This window comes from Rattus norvegicus, chromosome 12 (assembly GCF_021556685.1).
Source record: "Rattus norvegicus strain SHRSP/BbbUtx chromosome 12, alternate assembly SHRSP_T2T, whole genome shotgun sequence".
In the NCBI taxonomy this organism is placed as follows: Eukaryota; Metazoa; Chordata; class Mammalia; order Rodentia; family Muridae; genus Rattus; species Rattus norvegicus.
Genome location: NC_141545.1, coordinates 42375136 through 42398038, shown reverse-complemented (window position 1 = coordinate 42398038; position 22903 = coordinate 42375136). Strand labels below are relative to the sequence as shown.

Sequence of the window (22903 nt, the reverse complement as noted above, 5' to 3'; positions counted from 1 at the left end):
ACAGAGTGGGGGAAGCACTGAATATGGTGCCTGTTAGACCGACTCCTCAGTAAACACTGTGTCTCATCGGTTCCTTCCCGAGAGATTGAATGTGGAAAACACACAAGGCTGTATGGGGATGCTGTATTCGATATCTAGACCTATCTAGACCTATCTAGAACACAAATGGAATTATATCACTCGCTTGCTCTTGGAAGGAGGCCCGAGGCCTTGAGTGTTAAGCTACAATCTTTCCGTTTGCACCAGATCCTTTCACAAATGGTCAAGGCCAGCACCATCACATAACCCCACAGTTATGTCTTCCCGTCTGGTATCGTTCCTTTTGAAAGGTTACTTTTGGGGGGCTGGAATAATTGTTTCCCTTCTTAAAAAATTTTATTCATTTTTAAAACGGCAAGACATCTGTCAAGGATCACAGTCACACAAGTTAACCTGAAACCCACCAGGCTGGCCCTGAACACACAGACACCAATCCTGCCTCAGCCTCCCAGGATGCTAGAATTATAGGCATGCACCACCAAACTCAATGGGATATTCTTTTTTTTTTTTTTTTTTTTTTTTTTTTTGGTTCTTTTTTTCGGAGCTGGGGACCGAACCCAGGGCCTTGTGCTTCCTAGGTAAGCGCTCTACCACTGAGCTAAATCCCCAGCCCCAGGATATTCTTTTAAAACCATAGATTTACAACCATAGTCTGGTGGCGGCGGTGGCACAGCCCTTTAATTGCAGCTTCAGGAGGCAGAGGCAGTGGCTCTCTATGAGTTCAAGGTCAGCCTGGTCAACAGACCAAGTTCCAGGACAGCCATGACTGCACAGAGAAACCTGCCTCAAACCCCACCACCAAAAAAAAAGATATAGATAGATAGATAGATAGATAGATAGATAGATAGATAGAAAGAAATTTATTTTATTTTTTATCTTCAATTATGTGTATATACGTGTACTGAGGGGACTGCTTATAAATGCAATGCCTGTAGAATTCAGAATTCAAAAGGTGTATCTGATCCTCTAAAATTTGGAGTTACAGACAGTTGTGAGCCAACCTATGGACGCTGAAAAACAAACCCAGTTCATCTCTAAGGCCAGCGAGTTCATTTAATTTGCGAGCCATCTTCTGAGCCACCACACCCCCTTTTATTTGAAACAGGGTGTCAGATAGCCCAAGCTGACTTTGAGCTCTCTCTCTGTGTAATCAAGTATGACCTTAGACTTCCAATTCACCTGCCTCCACTTCCTCAATTCTGGGATTCCAGTCATGTACCACCACACAAGATTCATGCGGTGCTGGGAATGAAACCATGGGCTTTATGCATGTTAGGAAAGTATTCTACTATCTGCGCTACATTAACAGCCAAGGTCTGGAACAGTCTGTTTGTTTCTCACCATAGCCCTGGATATCCTGGAACTTGCTCTGTGGACAAGCTGGCCTCGAACTCAGAGATCTGCCTGCCTCTGCCTTCTGAGTGTTAGAATTAAAGGCATGGACTGCTTCTGCCTGGCTCTAAAGTGGTCTTCAGAGCTTTGACCAGCTAGAAAACTAAAGGTCAAGCAATACTAAATAGGGCTAATACTGTGGGCACACCCCCTTGACCACTTTCCAAAAATAAGTAAAAACCTCTTTCCTGTGCCTCCCTCAACAATGCTTGCTCACACTTCTATCAACCCCTGACACACTGTCCCTGGGGCTGAACTTTCTGGGGCTGAACTTTCTGTGTCTTCCCTCAGACCGCAAGCTCCTTGAGAGACAACAGGTCAGCAGAGCCTAACACAGTGACTGCTTTATGACAAGTCCACATGGATCCATTTAAAGATACTTTATTGCGGGCCAGCAAGATGGATCAAGGGAAAGGGCAGTTCCCTGAAAGTTGCCCTTTGACCATCCCGTGTGCCCTGGCATGAGTGCACAAGACACACACACACACACACACACACACACACACACACGCACACGCACACGCACACATGCACACGAATGAGAGAGAGGGGGCTGAGGGAGAGGGAGAGGGAAAGAGGGAGAAGGAGAGGGAAAGGGAGAGGGAGAGGGATGGGGTGGGGATGGGGTGGGGGTAGGGGAGTGGAGAGATGGCTCAGGGGTTAAGAGCACTGACTGTTCTTCCAGAGGCCCTGAGTTCAAATCCCAGCAACCACATGGTGGCTCACAACCATCTGTAATGAGATCTGATGCCCTCTTCTGGTGTGTCTGAAGACAGTTACAGTGTACTCATATATAACCAATAATAAATCGAGAGAGAGAGAGAGAGAGAGAGAGAGAGAGAGAGAGAGAGAATAGTTATTTTTGGCCACACATGAAGCACACTCCTGAGTTTCCAGCACTCAGGGGCTGAAGCAGAAAGATCATTGAGTTTGAGGCCAACCTGGGCTATTTAGCAAACATCAGTCTAGCTGAGGCTGTAAAACAAGATGCTGTCTCAAAAAAGAAAAAGCAGGGGCTGGAGAGATGTTAGGTTAAAGTCCTTACCATCTTAGTGTGGTGGCTATTCTTGCTTGTCAGCCTATCTACCTCTGGAATTAGCTAAAAAAAACAAAGATGGCAGGACACACCTGTGAGGAATTTGTTTGCTTAGTTAGATGATTTAAAGTGGGAGGATCCATTTCTGATGCAGATCTTTGAGGTGGGAAGACTCACTTCTAATCTGGACCACACCTTCTGTTGGCGGCTTATATAGAGGGCACGGAAGAAGGAAGCTCTTGCTCTGCCTGCTTGCTCCCGCCTTGTTGGGAGGTCCATTCCTTCGCTGGCATTAGAACCTAGTTCTTGAGGATCCCGGCATCTACTGAAGACCAGCTGAGACATCCAGCCTCATGGATGGAACAACTACTGTGTTCTTTTTTTTTTTTTTTTTTTTTTTTTGGAGCTGGGTACCGAACCCAGGGCCTTGCGCTTCCTAGGCAAGCGCTCTACCACTGAGCTAAATCCCCAACCCCCTCCCTTTTTTTTTTTTAAAGATTTATTTAATTTATGTGAGTACACTGTAGCTGTCTTCAGACATGCCAGAAAAGGGTACCGGATCTCATTACAGATGGTTGTGAGTCACCACGTGGTTGCTGGGAATTGAACTCAGGACCTCTGGAAGAGCAGTCAGTGCTCTTAATCACTGAGCCATCTCTCCAGCCCTACTGTGTTCTTGTACCTTTCGTTTAGAAGCATCTATTGTTAGGTTAGCTTGGCCACAGCCTGTAAGTCAGTCTAATAAATCCCTGTTAGATAGATAGATAGATAGATAGATAGATAGATAGATAGATAGATAGATTCTATAAATTCTGTTAATCTAGAGAGCTCTGATTGATACACTTCCCTTTTAGAAGACCTGGATTTAGATCCCAGAATCCACATGGTGATCTACAACTGTCTATAACTCCAGTTCCAGGAGCACAATACTGTCTACTGGCTTCCTTGGGCTTTTTGCACACATGCAGTACCTACCTATACATATATGATGTGTACGTATATGTTATCTCTATCCATATATCCATATCCATCTATATCTATATACATATCCGTATCTATCTCTATATTCAGCAACAGTGTACTCATATAAATGTATATAAGTACACTGTAGCTGTCCTCAGAGACATCAGAAGAGAGCATCGGATCCCATTACAGATGGCTATGAGCCACCATGTGGTTACTGGGAATTGAACGCAGGACCTCTGGAAGAGCAGTCAGGGCTCTTAACCACTGAGCCACCTCTCCAAGCCTATTTTTATTTCTTTTTATTACGTGTATGAGTGTATGTCTACCACTTGCATGCTTGGTGCCCCTAGAGGCCAGAAGAGGGAATCAGGTGGACCTGAAATTTAAGATGGCTGTGAGCAGCCATGTTGGTCTTGGGAACCAAATCTGGGTCTTCTGCAAGAGCAGCCAGTTGTCTTACCTGCTGAGCCACATGTCCAGCCCCCACTTCCCATTATCTGCAAGTTAAGTGCAGTCCCTATCTCAGCCCCCACCAGTGTTACCTGGGTCGGAACCCAGAGTTTTGAAGCTTCATACGTGAGAGGAGGTGGTCTAGCACAGGGGTATAGCGCCAGTTCTTTTCCTTTTCTTAGATTTATTTTTATTTATGGTATACATGTGTGAAAGTACACTCTGTGTGTGTGCATGTATGTTTTTCGTGTGTGTGTGTGTGTGTGTGTGTGTGTGTGCCTGTAGGCTGTGTGTGTGAGTGGGGAATGTATGCTATGTGTGTATGCCAGTGTGTACTGTGTGTGTGCAGGTGCGTGTGTGTACACTTTGTGTGAGTGTGTGTGTATGCTTTTTTGTGTGTGTATAAGTGTATGACTGTATGCTGTGTGGGTGAGTGCAACCTCTGTGTGTGTGCATGAGGGTGTGTTCTGTGTGTGTGTGTGTGTGTGTGTGTGTGTGTGTGAGAGAGAGAGAGAGAGAGAGAGAGAGAGAGAGAGAGAGAATGTGTGCGTGTACTCTTAGAGGTCAGAGGAGGCTATCATAACCCCTGTGGCTAGAATTACAGGCAGTTGTTTCCTGCCTGACATGGGTGCTAGGAAGCAATGTGAATTCTCTACAGGAGCAGCAAGTGCTAGGTCACCTCTTACTTTCACTTTGTTTCCTGAGATAGGTTCTCGCTCTGTAGACCAGGCTAGCCTCAAACTCAGAGATCTGCCTGCCTTTGCCTCCCGAGTGCCTCCTTCCTTTTACTTTTTGAGACTAGCTCTCTCTATGTTGCCTAGGTTAGCTTTGGACTTACTGTGTAGACAGCCAGGCTGGTCTTAGCGTCTGAGCCTCCTACCTTAGCCTTCTAACACCAGGCCCAGCTCGCCTGTTTTTTGTTTGTTTGTTTTCAAAATAGGTTTTTTTTGTCCTGGTTGTCCTGGAACTCACTCTGTAGACCAGGTTGGCCTCGAACTCAGAGATCCACTTACCTCTGGCTCCTGAATGCCGGGATTAATGGCACATACCACCACTGCTGGGCTTTCTCCAGCAGTGTTAATGGCTTGTTGTGTTCACTGCCCCAGTTTTCTCTATACCCATAGAAACACATTCCCCAACAAACAAAATTCCTTTTTTTAAAAAAAGATTTATTGACAGTGTTCTGCCTGCATATATGCCTGTGTGCCCTTCTTTTTTAATATTTATTTATTTTATGTGAGTACATTGTTACTGTCTTCAGACACACCGGAAAAGGGCATCAGATCCCATTACAAATGGTTTTGAGTCACCATGTGGTTGACTGGGATTTGAACTCAGGACCTCTGGAAGAGCAGTCAGTGCTCTTAACCGCTGAGCCATCTCTCCAGCACACAACAATCAAAATTCCTAACAATATAAGAAACACAAAAGGAATAACATATTAGGATTATTTATTTATTTATCATTTATTATTACTACTACTATAATTATTAGAGACAGTTATACACATGAAATAAAAATAGATAAATACTGAAAAAGAAAAGAAAAGAAAAAGAGGGGTTGGGGATTTAGCTCAGTGGTAGAGCGCTTGCCTAGGAAGCGCAAGGCCCTGGGTTCGGTCCCCAGCTCCGAAAAAAAGAACCAAAAAAAAAAAAAATTTAGGAGGAATTTAATACTTTTTACCTTATAATCATGAGTTCTGCAATACCACATCCAAACACAAGAGGGAGCTCGGTTGTGCTTTTCCTTCAGTAGCAGATTATCTAACCAGCCGACCAGATCAGGTCTTCGTTCATTCCTTTCCTGTGCTGGGGAAACGGAACAGCAGGCCTTGAGACACTAGACAGCTGTTCTAGAATCAGTCACTAACCGAGCTTGTTCTCTGTCCCCAGCTTTGGGGGACTCAAGTGAGTAATTCTGTACTTCACTGTGACATTTTCTCTAGCAACAACGGCCAAGAAGTACTTTCCTCTGGAAACTGAATGGATATCAGTGCTGAGAGGCTAAGGAGATGATGTCTTGAGCAAATAAGGCAGAAATTACTAGGGCAAGACTCGCTCCTGACCTCCTTTACAGATGGTTGTGAGCCACCATGTGGTTGCTGGGAATTGAACTCATGACCTCTGGAAGAGCAGTCGGGTGCTCTTAACCGCTGAGCCATCTCTCCAGCCCGCTCCTGACCTCCATACAATCATGCACGGGCTCCTGGAACCATTACAAATATCTGCATAAATCATGTGCTAGTTCTGTGTACTCGTGAACACACACAAACACATGCACACACACACACACATGCGCGCGTAGAAAGCCAAGAGAAAAGCTTCTACCACGAGCAAAAGGCAACAAACAAATAGAAGACCCTAGAAATTGTGTGTACATGTGGTTCTAAGCACTACAAAGTAGATGATAACTGTGATATGTGGGGCCTGTGTGATGACCTGAGTCCTCTTAGGATAAGTTTGATCCCTAGGGCTCACGAAATGGAGAGAGCTGACTTCCTCAAGGCGTTCCTCTGACTTCCATTTGTATACTGGGACACGTATCTACCTCCCAGCCCCACGTACTCACATAAGCATACACATAAAATAAATTAAAATGTAACAAAGATAAGGACCTGTCACGTATACGGGGTCATTTTTTCCCCAAAGAATAGTAGCTTATTTTAAAATGTATGAACAAAACATTTTATTTTAAATCTTTTTTTTCCTCTATTTTTTATTTGTTTATTTTGTTTCTGGGGGCAGGGTTTGTGTAGCTTTAGCTGTCCTAGAACTAGATCTGTAGACCAGGCTGGCCTCGAACTTACAGAAATCTGCCTGCCTCTGCCTCCCTAGTGCTAGGACTGAAGGGATGTGCCATCACAGTCAGACTTTTTTTCTTCTTCTTTTTTTCGGAGCTGGGGACCGAACCCAGGGCCTTGCGGTTGCTAGGCAAGCGCTCTACCATTGAGCTAAATCCCCAACCCCACCGTCAGACTTTTAACTTTTAGTTTTTATCATCATTTTGATTGTGTGCGTTCATGGAGGAGGTTAGAGGATAACTCTGTAAACTCCTTTCTTTCACCACATAAATCGCAAAGTTCAAACTCTTGTTCATCATTTTAGGAGAAAGCGCTTTTACGTGCTCAGCCATCTCATCTGCTTTACCTCTTCATGGGGTAAAAAAAACAAAAATAAAAACCTAGCATTTGTCACGCTGTAAGAAAAACTACATTTCCCATGATGTCCCATACAGGAAGGAAGTGATCTCGGACACATCCCGTCATTGCTTATAGACCGGAAGCCGCTGTCTTAGTCCTCTTTCCCGTCTTGCAAGGTAGGAATGGCGGGTGTCTGTGTGGCAGCCACTCTCGGGACCCTAATCCTCGTCCATCCGAAGGCGGGGGACGTCCGGGGGCCACCGTCCAGGGTCGCCTATGGCCGAGGTCACACGCCAGGTCTCTCGGGAGCTTCATTTCTGTCGGCGTGGGTTGGCAGGGGGCGAAGAGCTAACGTAGCGCGGAGACGGTCGCTGGGCCCTACCGGTTGCCGTAGCCTGGGGAGGGTTGGAGGGCCTGTGCGACCGTGAAGCCGGGGTCGGGGTTCCAGAACCCTCTGCGGAGCCCACCTCGGCCACGTTGTGCTTTGCGGCTGAAGGGAGAAACCGCGTACCCGGAAGCCGTCCGGAGAGCCCTGCTGTTGGCTACTTTGCCGAGCTGGGGACATAGTGGCTTCGGGGCCTAGGGCGACCCCACAGAAAGGTCTTAGAAGTTTCGTGTGGTGCATGGGTTTGGATTTATGGCAGGCCCGTTCCCCTGGGCCTCTCATAGTGTCCCGTGCTAGAGCAACCTGTGTCCCCGAACCATGGCCTGGCCTCTGTCTGTAGGCTCCTGGCACTGAAGTGGGTCGCACAGTAACAAGGGAAAAGCCTTACAGGGGGAGCCTCGAGGTTCTGGGCTTCCTTGCTGTGTAGACGGAGACCAAAGGTTGCCTTTGGTTTTCTGGTTCACAAAACGAAAGAATAAAATAACGAACTACGGAGTTTTTAGCAAGAAAATGTAATGGTGCTAGATCCTTAAATGCTGTGTTTAGAAGAGGAGTTGCAGGCGGCAGAGGGTGGTTTTGATACTGCCTAGTTACACATGGTTGAAGATGAAATGCCTTTATTGTGTATTTTTACATCACTAGATGGCGGGTGAAAAGGCGGAGAAGCCTGATAAAAAGGAGCAGAAACCTGCAGCCAAGAAGGCTGGCGGTGATGCTACTGCCCCCCGGGCCCGGCCCGCTGGTGCGGTCAAAAAGAGTAGTTCTAAGGCTAAAAAGTTGAGGAAGAGTAAGCCCCATTGCAGCCGGAACCCTGTCCTGGTGAGAGGAATCGGCAGGTATTCCCGATCTGCTATGTATTCCAGAAAGGCCTTGTACAAAAGGAAATACTCTGCTGCCAAGACAAAGGTAGGAAAGGGAGAGGGATACCCCACCGTGATGCCACCTTCCTGTGGTTTAAGGCTGTCTGCCAGACTCCTTGCTTGACGGGCTTGTCTTTGTAGGTTGAGAAGAAGAAGAAGAAAGAAAAGGTCCTTGCTACCGTCACAAAAACAGTTGGTGGGGACAAGAACGGTGGCACCCGGGTGGTGAAGCTTCGAAAAATGGTGAGATCTGGGAGGGAGGTGGGAATTGAATTTAAAGTTAGGTTGGAGTGGTATGGGAGTGTGGATTGATAGTTCCTGTTTGGGTTTGTGCCACGTTGCTGGGAGAGAAGTTACACTGGGCTTTTTAAAAGTATGTTAAATATGCTTAATGGTTTTGGGCTGCTTTTCGTGGGGTTAGGGTTGGGGCTTGTCTGACAGGGGCTGTGTCAATCCTGTATAGTTGGGAATGAGGTTCTGTCTATTTGATTGCTGTCACGGCAGGCGGAAAGTGTGAGTGTAACAAGCCTGTGGTGCTGATGTCTAGTTTTGTTCCTGTTTTCCATCTTTGAAAAAGTGGATGTGTGTTTCTTCTGCTGGGGTAGAAAGGGGTTTGACATACTTTTTGAGAAGAAACACCATATCTTTACTGTTGTACCTTTGCCTCAGGTAGCCTGGTCTGGTATGAAACTCCCTAGTGCGCTATCTTCCCCATATTTGGCTGTGACCTCACTCTTGTGTTAAGAGTTCCAAGCCCCAGGGGAAGCTTGGGAATGGATAGAGATGGCCCAGGGTAAGGGGATGACACTATTCCAGAATCTACCACAGATATTCACAGCCACCTGGAACTTCCGGGGTAGTTCAGTGGCGCATACACAGGGACACATAGAAACATCACTCCTTTCATCCCAGCCCTTAGGGGCAAAGGCAGACTGATCTCTAAGCCCCTGGTGTTCAGAGTGTATTGTAGGTCTGTCTGTGAATGCTGCTCCGGTGGGCCGAGCAGCTTACTCAGGTGTGGTGTGTGTGCTCTCCAGCCTAGGTATTACCCTACTGAAGACGTGCCTCGGAAGCTGCTGAGCCACGGCAAGAAGCCCTTCAGCCAGCACGTGAGGAGGCTGCGCTCCAGCATCACTCCCGGGACTGTCCTGATCATCCTCACTGGGCGCCACAGGGGCAAGGTGAGGAGTGTCCACAGGGGCTGGTGGGGGTGCAGACCATAATGGGCTTGCTCGGGGGTGAGTGATGAGCATTCTGAAGCAGCCCTGTCATTCAGCCAAGCCTGGGCTTCCGGTGCCTGGCATATCCTGCTTTTCAATGTACTGTGAATGTTTTCTTGTTTTCTGTAGCAAGTTTAACCCCTTAGTATATGCTGTTAGGAATGCCATAGAGCCCATGTGCCTCTGCCCGGACAGTGCTAGGACTAGAGGCGTGTATCACCACACCTCACCTTTCCTTGTGACAAGGTCCCTTGTGGACCAGTCTAGACTTGAACCCATGACTGTTCTACATGACTGCTGGATAAGTTTGTGTTTGTACTTTGGTTAATTCAGAGTGGGGTTGGATTGCTAAGTGTCCTTTTTTGTTTGACTTCCAGAGAGTGGTTTTCCTCAAGCAGCTGGGCAGTGGCTTGCTACTTGTGACTGGTAAGAAAATCATTGGTCTTTTTTTTGTTTTGACAGAATGTCACAGCCCAGGATAACCTTGAACTCTTTCCATTCTCAGATACATTTATTACTGCTACATTGTAAATGGTAGTTAGATAAGTGTACAGAGATGATCCTGTCTATGGTCATGGGCGGGTGCTTTATTCTTAAATCAGCACTCCTGATCTTACATAGGATGGCCACATTTCTAGCTAGATTCTAAGGCTCTGAGGAATCTCAGCAGGACCAAGGTCAAAGTATAACCTCTAAACACGTAATCTTTCTGCCTTGGTGCTGGGGTTGCAGGTGCCTTTGACAGCGTGATATGAGACAAGTCTTGCTAGCCTCAAACCTAAACACTCCATGCCCTGAATTTTGGATTCATCCCCACACCCTTTAAATTTTGGAGGTCGGGGAGCAGCTCAGGCCTTCCTGTTCTGCTGTATGACTGGCCCTACTTGTTATTTTTCTGTAGCAGTCGGGGTTTAATTAGCAAGAATATGGTTTTTATTCTGGTCTGATGCTCTTGGGAGCCTGAGTTTGTTCCTGAGACCTGTGTAATGAAAGGGGAAAAGGGAGTTGTGCGAGCTGTCCCTTCACCTCCTTGTGTGCTATAGTGTAGCACACAGCTGAAGCACTCTTCACAGAATGTCCCACCCACAGCAAGCCTGAAGTCTGTAAAGGGTGGGGCATGCCTTTAATCCCAGCACTAAGGACAGATGACTCAGCCAGCCTCTGTAAAAGAGGTCCTCTTCTCACCTGGGTCCCTTGAAAAGCCCTGGAGATCTTGGAGCAGATGGCTTTTTTTTTTCCTTCCAAATTAGTTGTGAGCCCTCTGGATACTGGGAATGTAATAAGGGTCTTCTGCAAAAGTGGCCTCACATTGACACTCTAAACCTTCTCTCTGCCCCCATCCAATTAACCTCTTTTGAGACAGAGGAACACAGGTCACTGTGTAGACCACTCTGGCCTCAAACTCAGAGATCTACCTTCCCCTGCTGCTGAAATGACAGGCATGTGCTACCATGCCCAGACTGAATCTTAACTGATGGGTGTTAATTCATCCTTTTCAAATGTGTTTTCCTCATAGGACCTCTTGCCCTCAACAGAGTTCCTCTGCGTAGGACACACCAGAAGTTTGTCATCGCCACCTCTACAAAAGTTGATATCAGCAAGGTTAAAATTCCCAAACACCTGACTGATGCTTACTTCAAGAAGAAGCCACTTCGCAAGCCCAGGCATCAGGAGGGTGAGATCTTCGACACAGAGAAGGAGGTGAGCTCTTCTGTGAGCTGTGTTGACCTGGCCTCCACTGAGGAATGGTGGGGCGGGCTGCACAATGGCAAACAGAAGCAATTATACACTGTGACACTCTGAGTTGAGATTGTAAGTGTGACCCGCAGATGTCCTTGGTTGAGTAGGCAAGCTCTGAGGAAAGGTTATGAGTAGGTGGGGCTGTTTCTGGGATCCTGGTTCTTAATGTTTCCTTTTCTCTATTTAGAAATACGAAATTACAGAGCAGCGAAAGGCTGATCAGAAAGCTGTGGACTCGCAGATTTTGCCAAAGATCAAAGCTGTCCCCCAGCTCCAGGGCTACCTGCGGTCTCAGTTCTCCCTGACGAACGGCATGTACCCTCACAAACTGGTGTTCTAATTGTTAACAACCTAATTAAACTGCTTCATAAGGTTTTTTGTGTCCTTTCTGTGTGTTCTGCATGCGCATGCTGGGTGAGTGTTTTGCTGGTATTCCAGTGTCTTCCTCTGGCCCTTTCTGGAAAGAGGACCTCCTTTGTGCTCTTGAGCTAGGCTCGTCATCACTGGGTCCTGCTATCTGCCCATCCCCAGCTGATGCTGGATCAGAGGCACACATGCAGCCAGGGTGGCTTGTACTGTGGGTGTAGCTTTGCCTCTTGAGAGTAGGATTGCATGGCAGTGGTGTGTGCTGTGGGCCTGTTCCCTCATAGCTTTGGACCAGCATTCTTGGCTTAGAACTTACTAGTGTCTTGCTGTGTGGCATTTTCTTGCACTCTCAAGGTTAAAAAGAATAATGCACTGCTGGCTCATGAACAGATGAAAACTAGATTGCAAAAGATGACAAAGGCCATCTATTCCAGTACAAACCATGTCTGCTTAGTCGGGTCATGTGATTATCAGCCCCAGAAATCATGCATACTACGTAAGTGGTATTACATAGTGTGTACATGCTAAAACATTCATGGAGAGCCCTCTTCTTTTTTTTTTTTTTTTTTTTTTTAAGATTTATTTATTATATATAAGTACACACTGTAGCTGTCTTCAGGTACACCAGAAGAGGGCATCGGATCTCTTTACAGATGGTTGTGAGCCACCATATGGTTGCTGGGAATTGAACTCATAACCTCTGGAAGAGCAGTCGGGTGCTCTTAACCGCTGAGCCATCTCTCCAGCCCGAGAGCCCTCTTCTTAAGCCAGGCCTGGTGGTAACATTTCATGTGTATTTTTGTGTATCATGTGTATTCCTGGTGTCCTTAGGTCAAAAGACGGCCTTATCCTTTGGGACTGGAGTTAAGGATACCAGATTGTGTAAGCCATCAAAGTCAGTGCAGGGATTCAAACCCCAGTCCTCTGCAAGAGCCAGCATGTATCACGTGTGTCTGGTGTCTGCATAGGTCAAGAGGGTATTGAACCCCACCTCTAGCATAAACACAACTACAATTAGGGATAGCTGTGAACCAATACGGATATTCTGTGTGACAAACAAGTGCCATGTTGTGAATAGTGTGGTATTATTGTGAGCTCTTTGCTGGACAAACAGATCCTAGATTACACTAGGTGTTTGTTTTTATGCCTTAGCAATGCCCCATTCCTACATTGTAATTAATGATTCTGTGAGTGGGGGTTTTGTCTTTATTTTTGTTTTCAGTTTTCTCTGAGGTCCTGGATGCCCTGGACTAGGTTGGCCTTGTCTCTGCCTTGGTGCTAGGATCAAAGGCGTGTGCCATCACCTCCAGCTACAGAACTTCGTTCCCTCAAATGGTCCTACAGTTGTCTTCCAACGACACTGATAGCAGGACACTTAAATCAGAGCTTCCCAGCCTGTGGGCTCATAAAGGAGCAAGGGAGTGTGCTTTCAGGGTTTCTACAACATGAACAGTATTAAGGGGTCATAGCACTAGGAAGGATGAGAACCAATGTTTGAGAGTTTCTACAATGTCACGTCACAGCATTTTGAGTTGCCTGAAGAGCTTGTTACATAGTGTTCTGTGTCTTAAGCTATTAGTCATGAATAAAGCGGGTTATAAAGTCTGTGGACATGTTGATAAGCTTGGGTTAAGTACCTCATGCTAGCCTACATGCATGTGATTTAATAATGTGTAGTTAGCTGACCAATGAGCAGCCTTTCACCCTTCTGATAGTTTGAGAGCTTTTTAATCCTGCCTTTACCTGGGATTCCTGAGGTTAATGTACAAATCACTGTGCTCCCTTTGTGGACTGCTGGTGGACCCTGGAGCTATGTGCATGCCTGGTGCTACCCATATGTGCTTCCCCAGGGGACTTCTGGTTGTTACAACTGTTACTATGTGGCTGGGTGGGGCAACAGGAGGGGGCTGTACCTGAATAATGCATCTTTGAGGCAAGTCCTGGTTTGTAGTCCCTGGTCTGGTAACCAGCAAGTAGTTCTTCACAACTGTGCTTCCATTGTCCCTCGGGCAGACAAAGCTGTCTGAGGGGCCCACCTTTCCAGCTCACTCTACCATTCTACCCTTAGGACTTAACTCTAGCGCTTAACTCTAGCACAAGGCCCTGGGTTTGGTTCCCAGCTCCGGGGGGAAAAAAAATTAGGACTTAACTCTATTAACTTCATTTTTAAAAAGATTTATATAAGAACACTGTCGCTGTCTTCAGACACAGCAGAAGAGGGCATCGGATCCCATTACAGTTGGTTGTGAGCCACCGTGTGGTTGCTGGGATTTGAACTCAGGACCTCTGGAAGAGCAGTCGGTGCTTTTTTATTTTTTTTTCCCAATCATTTCAAGATACTTTATTTTCAAAATGGGTCACAACATAAGCTTTTGGCCCATTCTGCCAATGTACAAGCTACAAATGCTTGCTCAGCAGCCGAGGGGCACTCATTAGTATCAGGTCTGAAAAGTGAATAAAAATCCATATAAAATATTCAAAGTTTCCATAGGAACACAGTAAGTGTGACCCCAATCTCCTAGTCTTTCCATACTGCATTGGTGCCAACCCTACTCTTACAAAGACATTCCAAACTAGCAGTAATTAAGTTAAATGGTCCCCCCAATGCCGTAACTCAAGCTAAACTTGCAGGTAAGAGCTATAAGAATGGCATCTATACATTGATACTAGCAGAAGCACAGGCTGCAGGGTGACGGTCCATCCCCCTCTCCTGGGCACAAGACATGGGCAGAGTGCCAACATCCTGCTCCTCCACTTCTGGCGGGAAGCCATGGCTCTGGATTTGCTTCATGAGTTGCCACATTGACCGTGACATTACATAGTAGATGTTTGGCCTCTGGAACCCATTGAAAGTAGAAACAGCAGCAACAGTGTATGCACCCATGTTCTCAAACAGCATCCAATCACCCACATGCATTTCAGGCAGGCTACAGCGCTCGACAATCCGATCAAGGCCATCACATGTTGGTCTCCAGATGCTGGATGAGTAATACTTCTCATCTGGCTTGGGTCTCTTCTGCAGCAGGGCCTTCACATGTGCATGGTCATAAAGAATGCAGTTAAATGATCCATACACTCCATCATTCACATAATACATCAAAGTTTGCTCGTTTGACTCCTCTTCATCGTCCGAGCCAGTCTAGCAGTCGGTGCTCTTAACCACTGAGCCATCTCTCCAATCCTAAACTTCATTTTTTTTTTCCCCAAAAAATTAAAAGATAACTATTGAATGCATGTGGGCCAATGTGTACCAAAGTGTGCTTAAAGAGGTCAGTAAGTGTAGGGCTGGGAAGATGGCGAGGTGACTAAGAGCACTGGCCCTTCTAGAGGATCCTGGTTCAATTCCCAGCATTCACATGGGAGATCACAGCTGACACCCTCACACAAACATGCATGCAGGCAAAGCGCCAATAACATAAAAATAAATTATTTTTCTAAAACAATTGATTTTTGCCCCCCTGAGCCATATTTTTTTTTTCTTTTTCTTTTTTTCGGAGCTGGGGACCGAACCCAGGGCCTTGCGTTTGCTAGGCAAGCGCTCTACCACTGAGCTAAATCCCCAACCCCCTGAGCCATATTATTATTGGACCTCTATTGGCTTGCTTTAAAAAAAAAAAGCTTTTTTTATACATATTAGTGTTTAGCCTGCTTATGTATCTGTGTGTGTCACATGTGTTCCTGGTGCCCTTGAAAGCTAGAAGGGGACATCAGCTACCCCTGAAACTGAAGTCATTGGCATTTGTGAGCTGCCATTTAAGTGCTGGGAACAGACCCTCTTCACCACCGAGTTCTCTCTTCAGACCCTGTATCACCTTTCTTAAACTTCCTCGTGTTCTGGCTTTCTGCTTCCAAGCTTGGGACATACTTTCCAAACAGATGAGCTACCTACCCTTCCCCATGTTCCTCACCAGGAATTAGGCCAAGTCTGTACTGACCTAATCAATGAAAAGTCTGCTTCCCATGGTGCTTCCTCAGCCCTATCCCTAACCCTAACCCTGACCCTAACCCTAAGACCAAGACACTCCTTAGATCAACATAAGGACTACGGTGTCTGACACTATGCTTTAAAAAACGTTTATTTCATTTGTCGTGAGGACACAGAAGGTAAGCTTACCAGTGTGAGCATAAGGACGCTATACGTTTCTACTTCAGTCACCCCGGCTCTTAGGTACACACACAGGTATGTCACTGAAGTGCAAGGGTTTCGTTGGGGTTCAGATACTGCTAAGAGGAAGAAAGGATTGTGAATGGGATGTTGAGGTATCGAGAAGGTGCTCAGTGGGGAAGAGCACTTGGCCAGCAAACGTGAGGACCTGAGTTCAAATCCCTAGCGCCCATATAAGAGGCCTCAGGATTAGGAGCCAGAGACGGTAGATCCTGAGAGGTCCTTGGCTGGCTACTAGGCAGAATATGGAGCGAGCATCCAGTTCAATGAGAGACCCTGTCTCAAGGGGTAAACAGAGAGTGACAGAGGACTCTAGCCTCACATGAGCAAATGCCTGTGCTTCAGTGCACTCATGCATTCAGCTTTGCACAACCACACACACAGACAGATATACACACACATGTGCATACAAATATGGCATAGATATACACGTGTGTATACTCAGACATACACTTACAAATATAGAGATACACATGTATATGTATACTCAGATTATACACACATGTATATACAGATAGAGACTCATACATACAGGTACATATATACACACAGGCACATGCAAACACATGTATATGCACATAGAGAAACTACTTTGCATAGGCCCTGTTTTCAAACAATAAATTTACAAGATTTCGGTGGCTGCAAATTCCAAGGAAACTGTTCAACCCAGCATAGTCATAGCTTAAAAAAAAAAAAAAAACTAGCAAGCGCAAGGCCCTGGGTTCGGTCCCCAGCTCCGGGAAAAAAAAAAAAAAAAAAAGGACATGTATGAATGGTTTTGCTAATTTTTTTGAAGATTGATTTATTATATATGGGCACACTGTAGCTGTCTTCAGATATACCAGAAGAGGGCACCAGATCTCATCACAGATGGTTATGAGTCCCCATGTAGTTGTTGGGATTTGAACTCAGGACCTCTGGAAGAGCAGTCAGAGCTCTAACCACTGAGCCATCTCTCTAGTCAGTTTTGCTTCATTTTTTTTGTTTTTTTTTTTTTTTGTTTGTTTGTTTTGTTTTTTCTATTTTTCGGAGCTGGGGACCGAACCCAGGGCCTTGCGCTTGCTAGGCAAGCGTTCTACCACTGAGCTAAATCCCTAACCCCCAGTTTTGCTTCATTTTTAAGTAAAGTCTTTTTTTTTTTTTCTTCCTTGTTTTTGTTTTTTGTTTTTGAAGACAGGGTTTCTCTCCATGGCTCTCCTGGAACTCACTCTGTAGACCAGGCTTTCAGTGAACTCAGGGATCCACCTGCCTCTGCCTTGCTGGGACATCATTGCCCCCCCCCCCAACTCTTTTTTTTTTTTTTTTTTTGGTTCTTTTTTTCGGAGCTGGGGACCGAACCCAGGGCCTTGCACTTCCTAGGTAAGCGCTCTACCTACCACTGAGCTAAATCCCCAGCCCCTTAAGTAAACTCTTTAATCGAACATTTATGTCATTTGATAACCTGTGGGGTGAGATGCCCTCTCCTTGTTCCCAGTCCCAGATACAATCCCATCGTGGTCCTGTGAGGGGTTGGTTGGGGATAGAAGCAGGACCATAGGCTAAGAAGAGTCCCCAGGGCAGGGATTCCAGACCTTGGTGGTATTTGCACTGCATCCGGGACCTTGCTGGAGCTCTCACAAAGGGATAGGTCACTCCGAGTGGTCAAACGGCCAGGAACTGCTCGATGTCATAGGAACAGGACCTCACCTGCCAAGGGTGGCGGGGGTGGGGGTGAGGGCTATAAGACTGGACTGCAACTTGGGAAAGTCCCAAGCTTTCCCCCGCGAAGATGCTGGGCAGAGCAGTAACCGCATGCCTCGCAGCTGAGTCCATTGCTATGCGTGCGGCTGTGGACGCCATCTCAACCACGTGGCCTGGATGACGGCTCAAAGCAACTGGAGGCAGGGCTTACATCAAGGATGGCGGGTATGCAGGCGAATGGGCTGGGCAGCTGGTAGGCTGCCAGCTTCTCCTTGGCTTCCCCCATGCATGGCAGCCACAGTGGGACCTAGACGGATGAGGTAAGAAGAGAGGACAACCAGATGCCTCATGAATAGTTTTAATAAACAAGCAAGAGAATTGTCTTAGTTGTTTTTCTGTTGCTATAAAGAGACACCATGACCAAAGCAGCTTAGAGGAGAATTTATTGGGGCTTCTTTTTTCACAAGGTGAGTCCATGAACATCATGGCGGGAAGCATAGCAACAGACGGGCAAGCAGGCAGGCATGCGTGGTGCTGAAGCAATAACTGAGAGATTGCTTCTGATCCACAACCACAAAGCAGAGAGAGGGGGCGGGTGGGGTGGGGTGGGGTGGGCTTTTGAAACCCTCAAAACCAGCCCCCCAGTGACGCACCTCCTCCAACAAGGCCACGCCTCAAATCCTTCCGGAGCAGTTCCACCAACCAGGAACCAAGTATTCGAATACGTGTGCCTAGCAGGCCATTGTTCTCATTCAAATGACAAGAATCACGTTTCTAATGTAGCAGAGATTCAGCCAGAAATTTGGGTAAGACACAGATGAAGTTAAAGAGTTGGGTAGTCACAGGGAATTGTGGGAAGTAACACTATAGCTGAGGTAAGACAAGACCCTGGGGATTTTGTGAGGGCCTCTTAGGGAACCAGGCAGGCGCACTACAGATTTAAACGTAGGCTAACAATGCCATACTTTTGAATGATCACTGTGTGTGGAGTCGAGGTTAAGAGCGATATGGGGGAACAGGAAACTACTAAAGCGGATGGTGGTATTCTTGAGTGTAGCCAATATGTGGACTGAACATGGGTCTATCACTGGGTGAAGAGGATGTGGCAAATCTATACAATGGGTGCTTATTCTGCCTTGAAGGGGGAGCTGAATCATCTTCCAGACTCGGGAGAATGTGATGTCAAGTGCAGTAATTAAGGCATAGGCTGATAAATACTGCCTGATCCCACGCAGATGTGGAATCCAATCGAAGTGAGATCAGAGGATTGTTACTACACAGGCACACATGTTCAGACAGAAGAAATGGAAAGATATGATCAGTTTGCTCATTGCAAAGTACCATCATGCCCAACTAAACATTATTATTTCATTCATTTATTTTATTTATTTTTTTTGAGATGGGATCTCAGTGTATACCCCTGGCTGCCCTGGAGCTTGCTCTGTGGACCAGGCTGGCCTCGAACTCACAGAAATCTGCCTGACTCTGCCTCCTTAGTGTTGGAACTAAAGGCATGTGCCACCACACACTTTGTCTTTTGAGAGAAGGTCTCACTGCGGCGTGCCCCTGGCTGTCCTAAAACTCACTCTGTAGACCAGGCTGCTTTCAGACTCACAGAGATCTGAAAGCCTCTGCCTAGAGTGGTAAGATTAAAGGTGTCTCATGAAATCCAGGCTGAAGCAGAAAGTTAAGGGGTTCTTTGGAAAGTCGGTTGGATGGTGTTTCGCTGGGGCAAACACGTGAAGGAACATTAGGTAAATTGGACACATGTGTGAAAGGCTAAGGCCGACTTATGAAGGAATGTTTTGCTGAAGGAGACACAGGAGAGAAGATGTTTACTAAAGCAAGCATGTGAAAGGACAGGTGATGGATTCTTTGCTAACAACATACATGTATTGGTCAACCTTATATTGCATAGTTGAGCTGCATTTGTCCAGACGCCATAGAGAGGAACACACCAAAAAACTGACAGTGGTGTGCTGAAGTTTCTGGCTGTTTCCACAGACTTAGGCTGATTAGCAGAGTGATGTCAGCTGAGAGAGACTCACATGCTGAGGCAAGACCCGTGGAAGACAGTGATGTTTGGAAAGCGTATAAAAAGGACTTGATGGGGGTTGGGGATTTAACTCAGTGGTAGAGCGCTTGCCTAGCAAGCACAAGGCCCTGGGTTCGGTCCCCAGCTCTGAAAAAAAGAAAGAGAAAAAAAGGACTTGACGGACAGTTACAGGGGCGGAGCTTGGTCTTGCTATAGAGCTAGATGTGCAATGCTTTTGGTCTCAAGGCTTCACTGATCTTCCACTTCTCTGAGAGAGGCACAGGCAAAAACTCCTGGTCCCTTCTGCCGACTCGAGCTGAGGCTAAGTGTGTGGCTGTCTCTGCTAGGTCTTGTCACTGCTGTTGCTAACCCGACCTTACCAAACTGGACTGCTGGTGTTATCTGTGTACTGTGTGCAAGTGAATCCAGCTGCCACTGCCTGCTAACCTGTGAACTGAACTGCTGATTTCCAGACAATACAGACAGCAGTTTCTCCAAAGAAACTTTTGCTCCAAACAGGTCCACTTCTCTCTCCCCACCTCCCACATCCTTTCTCTTCCGCTATCTCTGGTGGGTGGTGGGCCATGAAGGAGATTAAATTGTTTAAGGACCATCATTAAAAAGAAGGTTTGAAAAAAATGAATGCGACACCAGGCTGGCTTCAGACTCACTGTGGAATGTAGCCTGAGATCTAGATGCTCATGCCTCTGCTTCTAGAGTCTGATTTTAGGCTGTGTGTCACCATGCTCGGCTTATGTGGTATGCTGAGAATTGAACCCAGGGCTTTGCGCATGCTGCACAAGCATTCTACCAATTGAGCTATATCCTTGGCCACAGTTTTAAGGTATTGTTTTTTATGCTAATGATGGAATCCTGGGCTTGCATAAGCTCAGAAGCTCTACTGTGAGGTCCGAGTTGAACCTCTTCCAGGACCTCCTGAATGAGACGCACGGAGGCAGTGATTGATGCAAAAGCAAGAGGAGTTTAATTCCAACATGTCAGGGTCCTACCACTTCAAGGGGAGATGACCCTGAGCAGACTCTAACAGAGAGTTATACATGCCTTGCACACAATTGGAGCAGAATTCAAACAGTGGTAACTAGGCAGGATACTAAGCACATATAATAACTTCCAGATTGGACTCAGTATATCGTTCAAGACTTTCCCAAGGGGAGGTGGGTTGGGAGCCACAGGTAGCTTTGTGGGACAGTTTGTAGCTGTTCTAGGAACTAAACCAGCTTTTTTCCTCCTGGAAGGGAGGGGTCCTTGTGCTTGGAGGTTGTGGTGGGAATTTTCCCACTGACCCCAGACTGGCCCCACCCTGGCTCTTTCACTATCACGCAGCTACATCCTTGGTGCTTTATCGATATTTACTAATTAGAACCCCCCAGTGTGTTGGCAGTCATGGGCATGTATGCTCCCTACAGATATCCGATGTAATTTTTTTTTTTTGAGGCAGGGTTTCTTCGTTGTCCTGGAACTCGATCTATAGATCAGGCTGGCCTTGAACTCATAGAGATCTGCCTGTCTCTGCCTCCTGACTGCTGGGACTAAAGGCATTTGCCACCATGCCTGGCCCTGATGTAAATTTTTCTTTCTTTCTTTCTTTTTTTTTTTTTTTTCTGGAGCTGGGGACCGAACCCAGGGCCTTGCGCTTGCTAGGCAAGCGCTCTACCACTGAGCTAAATCCCCAACCCGTAAATTTTTAATAATTATTTGTACAACCACCAGGGGCTGGAGGAATGGTTCAGCAGTTTAGAGCACTTGTTGCTCTTGCAGAGGACCCAGGTTTAATTCCCAGCACCCACGTGGTGGTTCACAACCATCTGCAATTTCAGTCTCGGAAGATCCAACCTCCTCTTCTGACCTCAGAAGATACCAGGCACTCACGTGATGCACATACACACACGCAGGCAAAACTTGCACATGCATAGAATAAAATAAATAGTTTTAAAAATTAAAAAGGAAGGACTAGGGCTGGAGAGATGGCTCAGTGGTTAAAAGCATTGACTGCTCTTCCAGAGGTCCTGAGTTCAAATCCCAGCAACCACATGGTGGCTCACAACCATCTGTAATGGGATCTGATGCCCTCTTCTGGTGTGTCTGCAGACAGCTACAGTGTACTCATATACATAAAATAAATAATTCTTTAAAAAAAGAAAAAAGGTTGGATGACTCAGCAGGTAAGAGCTGACTGCTCTTCCAGAGGTCCTGAGTTCAGTTCCCAGCAACCACCTGGCGGCTCACAACCATCTGTAATGGGATCCAATGCCCTTTTCTGGTGTGTCTGCAGACAGCTACAGTGTACTCATATACATAAATAAAATAAATTCTTTTAAATTTTTTTTACGAAATTTTAAGTTCTGGAAGCAGCTTGAAAGTATCTGGAAATCATGAGGAGAAAGGGAGAAATAAAAACACCATGTGATCTTTGAGTCCTTCAAGATAAGAATGTAGAAAAGCCGCTAAGTTCCTGGAGAGATGGCTCAGTGGTTAAGAGCACTGGCTGCTCTTTCAGAGGATCCAGTTCAATAATCAGAACCCACATAGCAGCTCATGGCTGTCTGTAACTCCAGTCCCAGTGGCTCTGATACTCTTCTTCTGGATTCCGGGGGCATTGCGTGTACGATAGTGCGCAGACTTACATACAGGCCAGACACTCATTCATGTAAAATAAAAATAAATTAAAAAGTCAAAAAAGGGGGCTGGGGATTTAGCTCAGTGGTAGAGCGCTTTCCTAGCAAGCGCAAGGCCCTGGGTTCAGTCCTCAGCTCCAAAAAAGAAAAAAAAGAAAAAAAGAAAAAGTCAAAAAAGGAACAACCAAGCATGCTGTACATGTCACTGAGAGGGTTGAGACAAGGAGAAGTTCAAGGCCAGCCTTTGTCTGTGTAGTGCGTTTAAGGCCAATCTGAGCTTCAGGAGCTCCAGTTTCCAAAAAAACACGAGCCGCTCACCACTGGGCTTGTTTTTGTAGCAGGAATGAAAACTACAGATTTCCAACCTGGAATATATAATTCAAGGCAACAATGCCTCGGCGGCCCATGAGGGGGCGCCAGGGACACACAGCATCCTTCAGATGTCCAAGGTAATGGCATCTTAAAGGAAGCTAGTGTAGCATTCAAAGCGGCTTGGTCTTGGCGGTTTTCCTCGAAGCCAAGGCTGTCCCTTAGTTCTGCTAATCCAGTGGGGCTCCAAGAAGGTTCTCTAGAATTTCTTTCATCGGATTTCTTTGAGTCTCTGCTCAAACACCTGCCCAAGAGCAGAAAATAAGGAGCCCCCAAAATGAACCCGGCCTATCGGATCCCTTAGAAAGGATTTTGTTAGCAGAGGCATGGGTGTTTCCTCTTTTTCTTTTTTTTTTTTTTTTTTTTTTTGGTTCTTTTTTTTTGGAGCTGGGGACCGAACCCAGGGCCTTGCGCTTCCTAGGCAA

The 22903-nt window shown here is 46.3% G+C and overlaps 1 protein-coding gene and 1 non-coding gene across 5 annotated transcripts; both read left to right on the top strand.

The window, feature by feature from the left end:
- Positions 1-7146: 7146 nt before the first annotated feature.
- Rpl6 (ribosomal protein L6) lies at positions 7147-11602 on the top strand. 4 transcript variants are annotated; one of them, XM_087577598.1, is made up of 7 exons: positions 7147-7198; positions 8050-8313; positions 8409-8510; positions 9305-9448; positions 9865-9913; positions 11004-11188; positions 11415-11602. In XM_087577598.1, the coding sequence occupies exons 2-7, from the start codon at positions 8050-8052 to the stop codon at positions 11565-11567; spliced, it is 897 nt and encodes a 298-aa protein (XP_087433724.1). In that variant the 5' UTR covers positions 7147-7198; the 3' UTR covers positions 11568-11602.
- Positions 7644-7777, top strand: LOC120096111 (small nucleolar RNA SNORA42/SNORA80 family). The gene has a single exon (XR_015635012.1). It is a non-coding gene; the product is annotated as a small nucleolar RNA SNORA42/SNORA80 family (small nucleolar RNA).
- Positions 11603-22903: the final 11301 nt, after the last annotated feature.

Coding starts and splice junctions, on each gene's coding strand:
- Rpl6 (XM_087577597.1), top strand. CDS start 7,299: ATGGCCGAGGTCACACGCCAG. Junction 8,314..8,408: donor ACTCTGCTGCCAAGACAAAG/GTAGGAAAGGGA, acceptor TTGTCTTTGTAG/GTTGAGAAGAAGAAGAAGAA. Junction 8,511..9,304: donor TGGTGAAGCTTCGAAAAATG/GTGAGATCTGGG, acceptor TGTGCTCTCCAG/CCTAGGTATTACCCTACTGA.